At 37.4% G+C, this 13,255-nt stretch overlaps 2 protein-coding genes across 2 annotated transcripts; both read left to right on the top strand.

The window, feature by feature from the left end:
* Window positions 1-1,331: 1,331 nt before the first annotated feature.
* Window positions 1,332-5,080, top strand: LOC121992094 (protein PHR1-LIKE 2-like). Its single transcript, XM_042546237.1, has 6 exons — window positions 1,332-1,781; window positions 3,591-3,667; window positions 3,759-3,813; window positions 4,307-4,376; window positions 4,464-4,533; window positions 4,618-5,080. The coding sequence occupies exons 1-6, from the start codon at window positions 1,619-1,621 to the stop codon at window positions 4,927-4,929; spliced, it is 747 nt and encodes a 248-aa protein (XP_042402171.1). The 5' UTR covers window positions 1,332-1,618; the 3' UTR covers window positions 4,930-5,080.
* A 1,934-nt stretch (window positions 5,081-7,014) lies between these two features.
* On the top strand, window positions 7,015-12,988 carry LOC121992093 (myb family transcription factor PHL7-like). The gene is made up of 8 exons (XM_042546236.1): window positions 7,015-7,164; window positions 7,282-7,380; window positions 8,287-8,513; window positions 9,111-9,187; window positions 9,261-9,303; window positions 9,427-9,484; window positions 9,625-9,694; window positions 12,173-12,988. The coding sequence occupies exons 3-8, from the start codon at window positions 8,297-8,299 to the stop codon at window positions 12,677-12,679; spliced, it is 972 nt and encodes a 323-aa protein (XP_042402170.1). The 5' UTR covers window positions 7,015-7,164; window positions 7,282-7,380; window positions 8,287-8,296; the 3' UTR covers window positions 12,680-12,988.
* Window positions 12,989-13,255: the final 267 nt, after the last annotated feature.

Here is a 13,255-nt window from a genome sequence, read left to right as displayed (position 1 = left end):
AGGGTCAAAGGCGGAGCTCAAAAGAACAACTCTGAATTGACGATCTGCTCTCCTGCGCTCCTACGACGTTGCAACGCCACTCCGACAAAGCTCCGATTTCTTTCTTATTGCTCTATTGTCGGTATTTTATTTCTATTAATTCTTGTACTTAATTCTTTTGTAATTATTATTCGAATTGATAGTGATTGTCCAACGAAAGTACTCAACGAGTACGAGCCTTGGAGTAGGAGTTGACACAAGCTCCGAACCAAGTAAAAAGGTTCTGTGTTAGCATTGTTTTACTTATCCACTGCGCTTACTATCGACGAATTTTTGTAATCGATATTCACCCTCCCTCTATCGAACAATCACGATCCAACACAATCGTCCTCACCAACGTTAGGGTCCATCAAGATCTCTCAATCGTGGAACTCAAAATTGCCTTTCTTGGCGGGCGCGACGCTTAAGAACAAAAAGATGAGGAGGCAAAGAGAGAGGAGAACGATGGCAACAAGGTATTGTGGTGTTGATTTTCAAATGAACAATAATAGAGGGAGAAGGGTAAAATGGGATATGAACACAGTGAAGCTACATTATTTGGACAATTCCAAAACCAAGTACTTATAATGGGGAAAACGCAAAATCACCTATGCATTTTGGTAAATTACCATAAAATTAAACTGAAAATAATTTTAAATTAATAAGTTTAAAATATTTTTTGGATGATTTTAAAGTTTTCAATACATCAACTATTCATATGATCCTCTAAATTGGAAAGAAGTCTCAAGCGTAGCGCAGATGGTGAGCGCATGATATTTCTGACGTAATGGTCAAAGGTCAATTTTCAGGAACTAACGATTTATGGTTTACCCTACCATGTGTCTAACGTCGATGTATCTTTATTTATCTCCTTCTATATTCATGGGGTCAATATGAGCCATTAATATAGCGAATATTTTGTTCTCTAAGAAATGTGCATTTGATAGAGTATGTGATAAAACTACTGAATTTAATTGGATTTTAGCTACAATTTCTCCAAATACTGATGATCACAAAGTTGAATCTTTCATTGTATCTCTCTCACCCATCACGCACCACTCAAACAAAGAGAAGAAAAATAATGGCGGTGTGATGTGCAAGCATCAACAACTCCTTTGCTTGTGTTCTTATTTTAACAACAAAAGTACAATAAAGGCAATACAAAATAGATTAAAGAAAAGTATGATAGTGTTCCATTGACTTGCCAACCCAATGGTTGGTGCCTCTTTCACATGGCTATCAAGCTCACATTGTTCAATCCTTTTTTTTCCCCCTAATCTTCTTGCTATCATCTTTGATCGCACGTCTCCATCAAAGCTTCAATTCACAAAAAAAAAAAAGAGATTTTTTTTTGTGAGACAAAAGAGATTATTGAAAAGAAGATAAAGAAAAGCTTAATTGGTGTAATCTGCTCGAAAGGGCCAAATCTAGCTTCACATTGACAAGGAGCGCGGTTGAGCTCGAGCTAGGAGCCAAAAAGCTTCCACCTTTCCCCTTCTCCCTCCCCCTTTCGTCCTGCTTCCAAGTGGATTTCTAATCCTTGTGATCTGGGTGGCTTTCTTTCCGCCTTTCGAGGATCGCTTTTCCGCTGGAAAGGAGGATGTTTTCGGGCTTGATCCACAGACCGGAAGCTTCGATTCCACCGGAGGAGGCACACGGCCCGAGCCTGGTGCTGACGGCGGACCCCAAGCCGCGCCTCCGATGGACGGCCGACCTCCACGAGCGCTTCGTCGACGCCGTCGCCCAGCTCGGCGGACCTGAAAGTTAGTAACTTCTTGCCTTCAGTAGCGGATTTTCAAGCGTTATTTGGTCCTTTTTGTCATGAATGGATTTCCTCGTCGGTTTCTGAAGCTTCAAGAGCTTTGCTTAAATTCTTCTTTAGAAACTTGTGTTTTGGTTGATTTAGTCTTCGTAGTGTGGTTGCTCTCCTGTGGCGGCGGACTTCCTGGTTGACTCTAGGTTTACTTCACAATCCATTTGGTTGACCCTGAAATGTCATTCTTTTGAAGTCGTATTTAATTTGCCTTGTACTGGAGATCTTGTCTCTTGAATGATCTCTGAACTCTGTAGTCTTCCGACCAAAAGTAAGTAGATAAGTCCCCTCAAGAATGCTTTTGTTGCTGCCATTCATTTATCACAAACATTACCCCCATTAGACTCCTATCATACTGAATTTTCTTCATCAGTGTTTTCAGGCAAGTATGAGAAGCTGGTGAAGCTGCCGGCATAAAGAAACCATAGCAAACTACCAACGAATCTTGATGTCGTTGTTTGTCCTCTAAGATCCTAGTCCAATGCATTGTTGATGATCTTGAATCTAACCTTCCCTTTAAGACTTTGGTAACTGATGTATTGCTGTCTGATATTAAGAATAACCTTGATCAGATGAGCATTGGTGCTATGTTATGTGCTCCTTTTTCGCATATATACACGCACGGTAGCACATAACTAAATTTTAAACAAAAAGGTTGCAGTTATTCCAATTCAAGGGCATCACTTTTCCTTTTTGGCCGCTCATATAGATGATGATACCGGTAGAGATTAAACTACAAACCACCTTTAAGCAACAATGATGAAAGGTTGCATTGTATTTGTCACCACATACTGATGCCATTGTAATTCATAAGAAAGATGTAGCATGACTGTATTGTATAATAGGACAAAAATGGGATAATATCTGAAAATTGGATAGTTACAATTTCTATCTGCTCAAACTCGGTATCAGTAAGCCTGATAAGGTTGTTTGTTGAGAGTTGTGACCTTTCCTGTTGGAAGAAATGGGTACATGGTCATTAGAAAGCTCTGTCAGAATCATAGATAGGTTCTGCCCTAAAATCTGTATTGAGCTCCCTATGCTAGCTTAATCTTGCATAGAAAATTGGTTACTTGTATGGCTCTGACCCCAAAACTGTGATCACCAAGGTTGCAGTTATAGTAGTGTTAACATTTCACCAAGTTCCTGCTTAGACAACAACCAAATATACCAAAACGTTTGGTGTTTGCTATGGATAGGCATATTGAGATCTGTGGCTATGTGATAATAATGTTCATACTCTGGAAAAATTGTGTTTGGCTGGAAATCCTTGATATTCAACTCACCACATGCTTCCTAATGGTAGCAATCCTTTATGCATCCATATTAATTTGAAATTATGAACATAGTTATTTTCTTCTAGTAAGACGAATGTTCTTATAGTTTTTGAAAAGAAGAAAAGACCACTTTGTGATTATTGTGCTTTACAGTACTGACTCTTCCTTTTTTTCTTGCCAAAACTGCTTGAAGACGATTCTTTCTTTACTTTCTTTCTCTTATTTTCTGAGTGGAACAAGTGTTAATTTCACCATATTGGACATTTTTACTCTTGAATCTGAAGATCTGAATGTAGTTCCTTGCGTAAATAAACCTTGATTGTCATCCTTTTATGGTAAAGGATTAGAACAAAGTTCATGGTACTCGTTCTTTACCATCAATTCCTACAAATGATATTAAGAATAGTTAATGTAGGGAACAACATATATCACAAAGAATCATAGTCTGACTACTAAATGTATTGACATGTTGAATATTGTAGAGGCAACACCAAAGGCTATCATGCGGACGATGGGTGTTAAGGGACTTACCCTTTTTCACCTTAAGAGTCATCTCCAGGTATCGGCATGTTGAATATCATCATCTCACATGCCCTTGACTTGATTTCTCACTGGGAATTTTGTTTTGTTTTTCCTGCTATGATTTCCAGAAATACAGATTGGGAAAGCAATCAGGCAAAGAGCCAACTGAGCAGTCGAAAGATGGTGAGCACATTGGCTTATCTCCGTTTCTGTTTCTTTGATTATGTCTTTCTAAGTAACATTTTATTTGAGTCTCAAGAAGCTTTCAGAAAAGCATTGTGTAGCTAGGATGTATTTTCCCTTTAATGTTCAGAAACTTTCTCGAGCTGATTCATAGTTTGTTTCGGTTGAAACTTTCTTAGCCGTAGTACTCTTTTAGCCGAGATCATTTGGGTCTTCAACCACTTTCACATCCTTGTTTAATTCCAATGTTGCCATGCAACTCGGAAGCTGCTTGTTGGTTACACACATTGTCTGATTAGAATTACACAAAAAAAGTTATAGATGAGTTTCTTGTAGCTTTTGATGTCGACCAGTTTTCTTGACATTTGGTAGGAGCAATCTGCAAAACTAGCCTTGTCGGTATAACGAAATCACTCAGAAATCAACTAACCTTACTAGTTACTACAATCATTTTTTTAAAAGAAAAAAAATCTATCTTTGCATTGTATTTCAGCCTCATACCTTTTGGAGAATCCGAGCAGTGGCACTTTGTCTCCGAGAATGCCTACGCCTGATGTCAACGAGTAAGTGTCCTCTATTCCTGCTGTGGAAATGTCGTATAATAGCACATGGTTCCGAAACATTAACAAGGTTGGAACTCCTGCATTCAGGGGTCAGGAAGTCAAGGAGGCTTTAAGAGCACAAATGGAAGTGCAAAGAAGATTGTTTGAACAAGTGGAGGTTCTAATTCTCACCTTCTGTTTTCTTTTCAATGTTCCATTCAATGAGACTTCACTAAATTCTCTCTCTTGGCTGTTTCATTAGGTTCAGAAGCATGTGCAGATACGAATGGACGCGTATCAAAAGTACATCGACTCCTTACTAGCCCGGGCTTATAAGATAGCATCAGAGCAAGTCGCTTCAAACAGCTTCCCGGCGACCGAGCATGATCTTCTGGACTTGCCAAGCAGAGCTGTTTGCTCCCCATCTGACATTTTGAGTCCTGCAGTTCTTCATCAGTTATCGATGAATCCGGTCAGCGTGCCAAGCCCTAGCTGCAAGACTTTGCCGGCTTCCGCGACAGCAGGCCAGTTCTTCTATCAGAAGCCAGCTGCTTTGAAAAACAAACCATGCTGAAATTGTTTTTACTCATGCTAGTAGACCTCTATTTCTTGTAAGATGATGGGGGAAACTGAACTCTCCAAAGTTGTTTCTAATGATTCTCTAATCGATGACTCATGTTACAATGAGGAACCATGAATGAAATTTCTATTTACATTGGTCGATATTTTTAGACCTTTTTGCCTTTGGATTTACGCACTGTTTGGGTTTGGGAGGAGGTGAGGTGAGGTGAGGTGAGGGATGGGTAGGGAGGGAGAAGAGAGATTTGAAATTTTGTTTGGGAGGAAGTAAGCTATGGAAAGAAAAGGTAAGGAAGAGTAAGTTTTAATCTTCCTTATCCATTAAATGAAATAATTTCTTATATCTCGATCTAGAAAAGGGTAAGAGAAATTAAGAAAATCTATATTTTAATTTTATCCATATTTTATTATATTAATTTTAAAAATTATTATTTTAAGTTTTTTTTTTTTGTGCCGCGATGACGCCTAAAAATTATTATTTTACTAGCCCGGGCTTTTAAGTATTTATTAATTTAAAAATTATTAAATACTCGCACCGCCTAACAATTACACTCCATTGACGCCAACTTTGATGCCGACTTCGAGGCTGACTTCGATACCGACTTTAAGACCGACTTTGACATCGACGTCGACTTAGATGCCGACTTTGATGCCAACACCAACTTCGACTTTGACGCCGACGATGACTTCGACACCAATATCGATGCCGACTTTAACAAATGAGCTACAATTACTTGAACGTGTAAGTCTTGACCAATAAATGTATACAAGATACACTAAGTTCTTGAACGCTTAAGTCTTTAACAAAAGTGAGAATAATTTTGTAACTTCATATATTTAACTTTAATTACCATCACTTTCTTCCTGAGAATATAAATACTTTAGTTCCACTTCCTTTTCCTTACGCACTGTTTGGGAGGAGGTGAGGGAAGAGGAGGGAAATGGAAGGGAAACTTGAAACCCTGTTTGGGAGGAAGTGAGTTACGGAAACTAACGGTAAGGAAGGGTAAGCTTTAACCTTCCTTATCCATAAAATGAAAGAATTTCTTACCCCTCGATTTGGGGTGTAAAGAAGGGTAAGAGGAATTAAAAAAATTATATTCTAATTTTATCTCTGTTTTATTATATTAATTTTAAAAATTATTGTTTTAGATATTTTTTTGTGTCGTAACGAAAAACACTTGTATCACTTGACTCGCATCGTCCGACGCTTGCACTCCGTCGACGTCAACACCAACTTTGATGTCGATGCTAAACGTCGATGCTGACTTTGATACCGACACCGACTTTGACGTCGACACTGATTTTGACACTGACACTGACTTTGATAGCGACTTCGACGTCGATGCCGACTTTAACAAATGAGCTACAAATATTTGAATGTATAAGTCTTAACCAATAAATATGTGCAAGATGCATTAGGTTCTTGAACGTGTAAGTTTTTAACAAAAGTAAGAGTAATTTTGTAACTTTATATATTTAACCTTCACTACCCTTACTTTCCTCCCAAATACGGTAACGCATGTTATGTTAATAAACCTTCCCTTCCTCCCAAATAAAGAGAATATAAATGCTTTACTTCATCTTCTTCTGTTAATAAATTTTCGCTCACCCTCGTCCAAACCAAAATTAGGGGTTTAATATGTAAAGATTTTAGTTAAAATTAGTAGCATAACACATCAAATACACTAAAATTAGTATAAGATTATCAAAATAAGAGTATTTTTTTTTGCATGAAAAATACATTAAAATGTTATTTTAATATTTCTTAATCATTTTTATGACAAATGATTGTTTTTCCCACTAATTGTTGAGATTGCCTGGTTTGGCCCAGACAGGAAACACTCTGACGCTGGCGCCTTGCTCCACGCGTCTAGAGCTGGAATGAAACTAGTGTTTAAGTACGGTGTTTCGTGTTTTGAAACATCCATGCAATCCCCATCCCTCACGACCGTACGAATGGATCAGCGCCGTCAACTGCATCCGACAAATGGCGATCGAGGATGACGTCGTTGCGGACGCGTGTCGACGCGTGACGGGTTGAAACCTGGGACCCTAATGAAGATGGTTTGGTACAATGTTGGGCTATAGAGGGTTTCGCTCTCTGCCGATTGGGCAGCCTTGGTTTTGTCCCCTGGCGACGAGATATATCATAGATTGTCTTCGGCGGTGAGAGAGAGAGAAGTTTCGATCTCTCGGATTGGTGGAAGCCTGGCGAATCTCTCAGCGGGTAAGCGAAAGAAGCGAAAGTCGCGATTTTTAAAATTTATTTTAATGAAAATTTCAGTTTTATTGTCTTTTGATTGATCTTATATTTCACAATTCGCTGAGATCTGTTTTGTTTCAGTCAATTCAGACTCCCGGTCGGAATTTGTTGCCTTCGATCAGTTCTTTCGAATCTGCTGGAGCCAGGAGTTGGGGGTGAGATCGGTGCTGGCTAATCTGGGTATGCTTCTTGCCTACTTGCCTACTTGCGGCTTTTAGTCTGGATTGATTGGTTCATCTGCTCATTTGGGCCGTTTTTGGGTGCTTTTCGAGGGATTTGTGTTCTTTGTTGTGAAGAATCGACGGGGATTGATAGTTCTGGAGACGTCAATTGGGTTCTTTTTCCAGTACAGTGCTGTACATTACTTTTGGGAGCTTGATCGAGTTCGGGACTATGAGTTTTGACTCGTGATGATAAATATAGCTGGCTTCTTATTCTCTTGTACGGCTCAATAGGTTTTGTACTGGTTCATCCGCTGAAAACTTGTTCTCTGTGAGTGCAGATAGGCAAAAAATTTGCATTTTTCCTTGACCCGTCTCTCCCATCACTCAGCTTAGTAATGGTATAAAGCCTACCAGATGGAATTGGGAATAATCCTTTGGGTTTCCTTAGATTTTTGGTATTGGCTCCTTGCTTTAGCACTCAATGGTCAATTTTTAATTTGTTTCTGGTCGGTAAGCTAGTATTGCTGAAGCAAAAAAACTTTTAGTTGGGTTTAGGTGCAATTGACTACGCTTTATCTTCTAACTCTGGAGAATGCCTCCTTCAGAAAGAGCTTTTGTATGATTGGACTCATTGTACTCAAATTCCATGTCTATGATGTTGCACCAATTGTTTGAGTTGCTATTGCAATTAATAGGTTTAGGGCTCAAATTGGATAGCTTCTTATTGGAGGATTATGAGAAATCATAATTTTTATTTTTATTTTGCTTCTCTAGGATTTATTTTGTAAGGATGATTTGGACTGTCTAGTTTGTCTACATTGATAATTTAATTTTGATCATGAATGAAGTTTTTTGGTTTAACAAGTTTCATTTTTTTTTTCAGTTTATTGTGTGAAATTGTAACCACCACGCTATTCCACAGATGCTGTAAAATGTTTCAATCACAACCAATCCCTAATAGAAGTCCAATCCGCAATAACTCACTTGCTTATAACGATCAACTAGAGATAAGTGACAAGGTTATGGTCTCAAATGATGGAGGAAACAACAATAACAATCCTAATTTGGCATCAAGGCAGCGTCTTCGTTGGACAAATGAACTCCACAACTGTTTTATAGATGCAGTAACACAGCTTGGTGGGCCAGACAGTAAGTGAATGATCGACTGCTTCATTCTTCTTCCTAACTAAGAAAATTGTTTTATTTGTGAATTTTTGAGAGGACATGAACTGCCTAAAAGCTTTTTCTATGCAATTATCCTTTTCTGTGTATTTCACTCTACTTCATCTTTCATATTTGGAGATAATGTCTTGGAGTAACCACATAATTAATAGGGATAAGAGTTCCTGATCCTTGATATTCTTACATTTAGTAATTCTGATGTTGTTATGGACTTCCGTTACTGGAGATGCTTTGATAAATCGTTCTATAGGAAGCCTCATCACCATAATAATTTGTCAGAATTTCAGAGGCTTGATGAAAATTCTCCTCCCTAGACTTCTGTTACTGGAGATGTTTAATTCTTATGAAGTTCTTTCAATGTTAGATAACTTTTAGCAACTATAACATAGCTATGACTATCTATTACATATTTACAGTATTCTGCTTTCATTTTAGTTTCAACTTCTTGGTTCTTTCTCAATAATTTGACGCCAAATGTTTTGATGCATCTTTTTAGTTGGTTCATTTTTCTATTAGTGATGTTACTTTCAGTTCACTTAGCTAAATTCAGTTTGCCTACAACAGGAGCAACTCCAAAAGGAGTTCTTAGGATCATGGGTGTACCAGGGCTGACAATATACCATGTCAAGAGCCACTTACAGGTATTTGTGGAAGTTTATTTTACTCGAAGGTTTTGTTTTATATTACTGACTCTGGCTCTTATGTTGCACTCAGAAATACAGGCTTGCAAACTGCATACCTGATCCATCAACTGATGGTGGGCATCTTATATGAATCTCAGTGAAAATAGGGATTGATGAAAATAAATAGTTGTTTTGTAAGCCATTCACTGAAAAGTTGAGCTAAGAGGGTGGTTTGGTTTTCTGTGTTTCTGTTGTAGGTGTCAAATATGAAATCAAAGATTCTGGCGACCTGACTTCAGGAGTTGAAAGTTCCTCGTAAGCATTGCAGGATCTTCAACCCTTTGTTTGAATTTTTTTATTTGGTATTTTAGACAATTTCCTATGTTTTTCTTGATTAAAGTTCATAATAGAACAATTAGAGGTGTGTCATCATTTTTATTCTCTTGTTGTCTCAGTGGGATGCAAATAACTGAAGCTCTTAAGTTGCAAATGGAGGTGCAAAAACGACTTCATGAACAATTAGAGGTGAGTATTTCATGTGGAAGATTAGTTCTATTATTTAGCTGGCTACTAATTTTGGCTCTTATTGAGCTTGCTTAGAGAGCTGTTATGGCTTGTAGAATATCAGATAAATCGATTATGAATAATCGTATGCCGGCAGATTAATCATTGGAATTTTGGAAAACATTATCTAAATGGAAGACCAACCCTTGAGAAGAACAACTCTGAAAGCACGCATAACTTTTACTGAATCCACAATTGCACTTTATCTAAATTCTTGTCGATCCATTCCATTTTCCTTAAAAGAACTCTGATATAAATGCTTTTCATGTTTTTACTACGTTCACTCTAAATTGTTCATAAACACAATTTAATCAGAAGAATATTATCTTTAACTTGACTGCTGTGGAGTCTTGATTATCAAGGAAGCAATCAACCATAATTTTTCTGGTATCTGTGTTCAAATTGAATCCACAAATATTTGTGATATTACAAGATTAAGGGTTCATCCCACCTCTCAAGCCAAAAAGAGTCAACATCTTAGGCAAATGATATATGGTACAATTTTCTTCCCACGCCCTTCATGAACCTTAATATGCAGTATTATCATCATCAACAACAACCTATGTTTGTCCCAACTATTGGAGATTGGGTATGCAAGGCTGTATAACTAGAGACGAAAGTCAAAATCGAAGGGAAGGGGAAAAGGGAAAAGAGGAGAATGAGCTGTGTTAGGACTAGTGACACAATTAGAGGGGGTGAATAGGCACATATTTGTAAATGACAAGTCTTTTGATTCCTCTTGTAAATGCAAGGTTTATACTATTGTTAGAGTAATAAAACTTTATTATTTGTTAGTACACAACAAAAAAAAGTATAAACAAAATAAACAATACTAACACAAAGCATTTAACATGGTTCATATCTGTGATCCTACTCCACGGCCTATTAAGTTAGCTGAGTCACTCCTCAAAAATCTAATAAACAATACTGATACAAAATATTTACCATGGTTCGAACTCCAGTTCTACTCTATGAGCTATTGACTCGTTAGCTAAGTCACTCCTTGGAAATCCCCTACAATGAAAATCTCCATCAAAATATCATATTGCATATGTTGTTAATGGTTAAGTATATGTCCGACTTGCCACATGAACTAAAAAAGTAGACAAAAAGATATAACAATGCCTTTGACCTTGACTATCATAATGAAAAAACCAATCAGAGCTCTCGAATGTACACATAGGTGACAATTCCTTCAATCTCAGATCAGCACATCAATAGGATAAAAAGTGAAATGAAGCTGAAGTGAGATTTCGATAACAAATCTCTTGAGTGGGTTTCTCTTTGAAGCGGCAGGTATATTACCTAATTGATTTATGAAAAGGAAAACACTTGAGGGTCCTAATAAAGAGGGATAGTACAACTGACATAACAAACAGATGTTTTCTCTATTTGTCTTCACTGGAGGAGAATAGTATAGAGAGGAGCAAATTGAGAATAGAATGTTTTCCTATTCAGCTATTCACTAGTATTGAACAGTCGACTCGATCCTTTATTAGGGCCAACAAACTGACAACAAGATGTTTTTTTGAAAAGTTTTTACTGATTGTTGATGGTAGGCATGGAGAAGAGAATTCAAGGAAACAAAGTAGTAGAAAGATTTACTCATTTGAACATTAGATCAGAAGGAAGACAGGGAAAGCTAGAAGGAATGAGAAGGATCATGCATTGAAGTTCCATATCTTCTGGCTAAATTGTAGAGGAGAGCGAGAAAGATATGAATGATAATTGAGAGACAAAATGTAGTATATGGAGAAGTTGTAGGTTGTGCAGATGCAGGAGACGCTATGTAGAGGCAGAAGGCTGCTTGATTTGGATTTAGAGATGCTGTTGTATGTCAAAGATGCTGACGAACTCGCCTAGAGGTTTTGAATATCATGCCCATGAGTCTTACTTGGACTATTGTCTCTTGCTGAAATTCTCAAGTTAAGATAGCATTACGGGACTAACATATAATATTTTTAACAAATTTTGCAGATTACTGGAAATCTATGAAGTTTCTGTAAATTTTCTTCAAAAAATGAGCATCAAAGGACAACCTTCTTTGTTTGAACAAAACTTTCACCGAATTATATTTAGAAAATTAGAACGAAATGTGCTGAGTTACATGTAGAAAACAATGAAGAAAGGTAATGTGCTGAGAATAATAAGAGTTGTAACGATGTGTAGAACATACAATGATATAACTATAGAAGAAGAAGAAAAATAATGGTCTATAACCTTAGAGGAAGTTCAGATTGCAAGTATTCGCAATCAAATAATGGTCTGGAAACCTAACAAAGACAGCGTGACAGAGTTATATGTTGGAAGATGTTTCTTTGCTTCTTCCAAATATACACAGCCTCGTCTTATGACACTCAAAGTATTCACTATATGTTTTCTGTAGGTATTCTAAATAAATAAAAAAAAACTTGGTGAGAAGTATGAAACTTTTGGCAGGTGCAAAAGCAATTACAGCTAAGAATAGAAGCCCAAGGGAAGTATCTTAAGAAGATCATTGAGGAGCAGCAACGGCTCAATGGTGCGCTCACTGAAACACCAAGAGCCGGAGGAAGCACTTCTGCCGGCAGCTTCAGTTACGACTGCTCTGATGTAGACAAGACCGATTCCTCAATTCCTGCTCCAAACTCAGATCCCCCCACCCAAGATAGAGATGCCAATGATGACCATGGAGGCACTGGGGAAGTACTTAAAAGTCATTCAATTGTGAATTCCTTCAGCAGCAAGACCCTGTCTACAGATTCCACAGCCTGTGTTTCCTCCCCTTCAAAGAGCTCAAAGCATGGAAGACCGATCAAGAGGCAGCGCTGCAGCATGTCCTCAGGGCTTGCCGAGACTGAGCTAGTCTCCCATCATATACTGGAGTCGAGTTCAGGCTCAGATTTTCAGCAACAGTGCACACTGTTCACACCTAATGGATCCAACTTCGATCCATCGACCACCTGAATCTGCAACAATGCCCTGGGAAGTGGTTCTGGTGGTGACATATGATGGATTCATGCAAATGCTCTTGTTGTATCAGAATGTAAGAATGTTCATACACTGATTAGTTCCTCTTTTAGGCCCTTTAACTCTGCGTGAGGGATTGCCACACAAATCCATAGCTCTGATAGAAGAATTTGTTATTTTAAACTTCAACGACCGCATCAGTTCAAGAATTAATGGTAGAAACTATGTACATGCATATTGTATGTATCTTGTAGGATTGTAAATGACTCAAATGTTCATCAGCAAATTTTATGTTCAATTTGGTAATAACTTATTTGATGTTCGGTACACATAAAATCAGTTAAATAAAAAAGCTTAAATAATTAGTTAAACGAAATAAATGAACTTAAATATATGCATTCAACTTGTTAATATCTATGAATGAATTGTACATAAATAATTTCGTAAATAAAATTTATGAATTATGTTCGATAGTATTTATGAATCAAACTCATAAAAAAATTAAGTCAAACTCGAATCAGTATTTCAATGATATAATTTATTTTAGGTTTAATTTAATTTGACTTAATTATC

Source organism: Zingiber officinale, chromosome 6B (genome assembly GCF_018446385.1).
Source record: "Zingiber officinale cultivar Zhangliang chromosome 6B, Zo_v1.1, whole genome shotgun sequence".
In the NCBI taxonomy this organism is placed as follows: Eukaryota; Viridiplantae; Streptophyta; class Magnoliopsida; order Zingiberales; family Zingiberaceae; genus Zingiber; species Zingiber officinale.
This window is presented reverse-complemented; position numbering and strand designations above follow the sequence as displayed.

Excerpts from the sequence above, each read along its gene's own strand:
- LOC121992093 (XM_042546236.1), top strand. The coding sequence starts at position 8,297 with ATGTTTCAATCACAACCAATCCCTAATAGAAGTCCAATCCGCAATAAC. Across the intron at positions 8,514-9,110 it reads ACAGCTTGGTGGGCCAGACA|GAGCAACTCCAAAAGGAGTT; the intron begins GTAAGTGAATGA and ends TGCCTACAACAG. Across the intron at positions 9,695-12,172 it reads GACTTCATGAACAATTAGAG|GTGCAAAAGCAATTACAGCT; the intron begins GTGAGTATTTCA and ends AACTTTTGGCAG.
- LOC121992094 (XM_042546237.1), top strand. The coding sequence starts at position 1,619 with ATGTTTTCGGGCTTGATCCACAGACCGGAAGCTTCGATTCCACCGGAG. Across the intron at positions 1,782-3,590 it reads CCAGCTCGGCGGACCTGAAA|AGGCAACACCAAAGGCTATC; the intron begins GTTAGTAACTTC and ends TGAATATTGTAG. Across the intron at positions 3,668-3,758 it reads ACCTTAAGAGTCATCTCCAG|AAATACAGATTGGGAAAGCA; the intron begins GTATCGGCATGT and ends TATGATTTCCAG.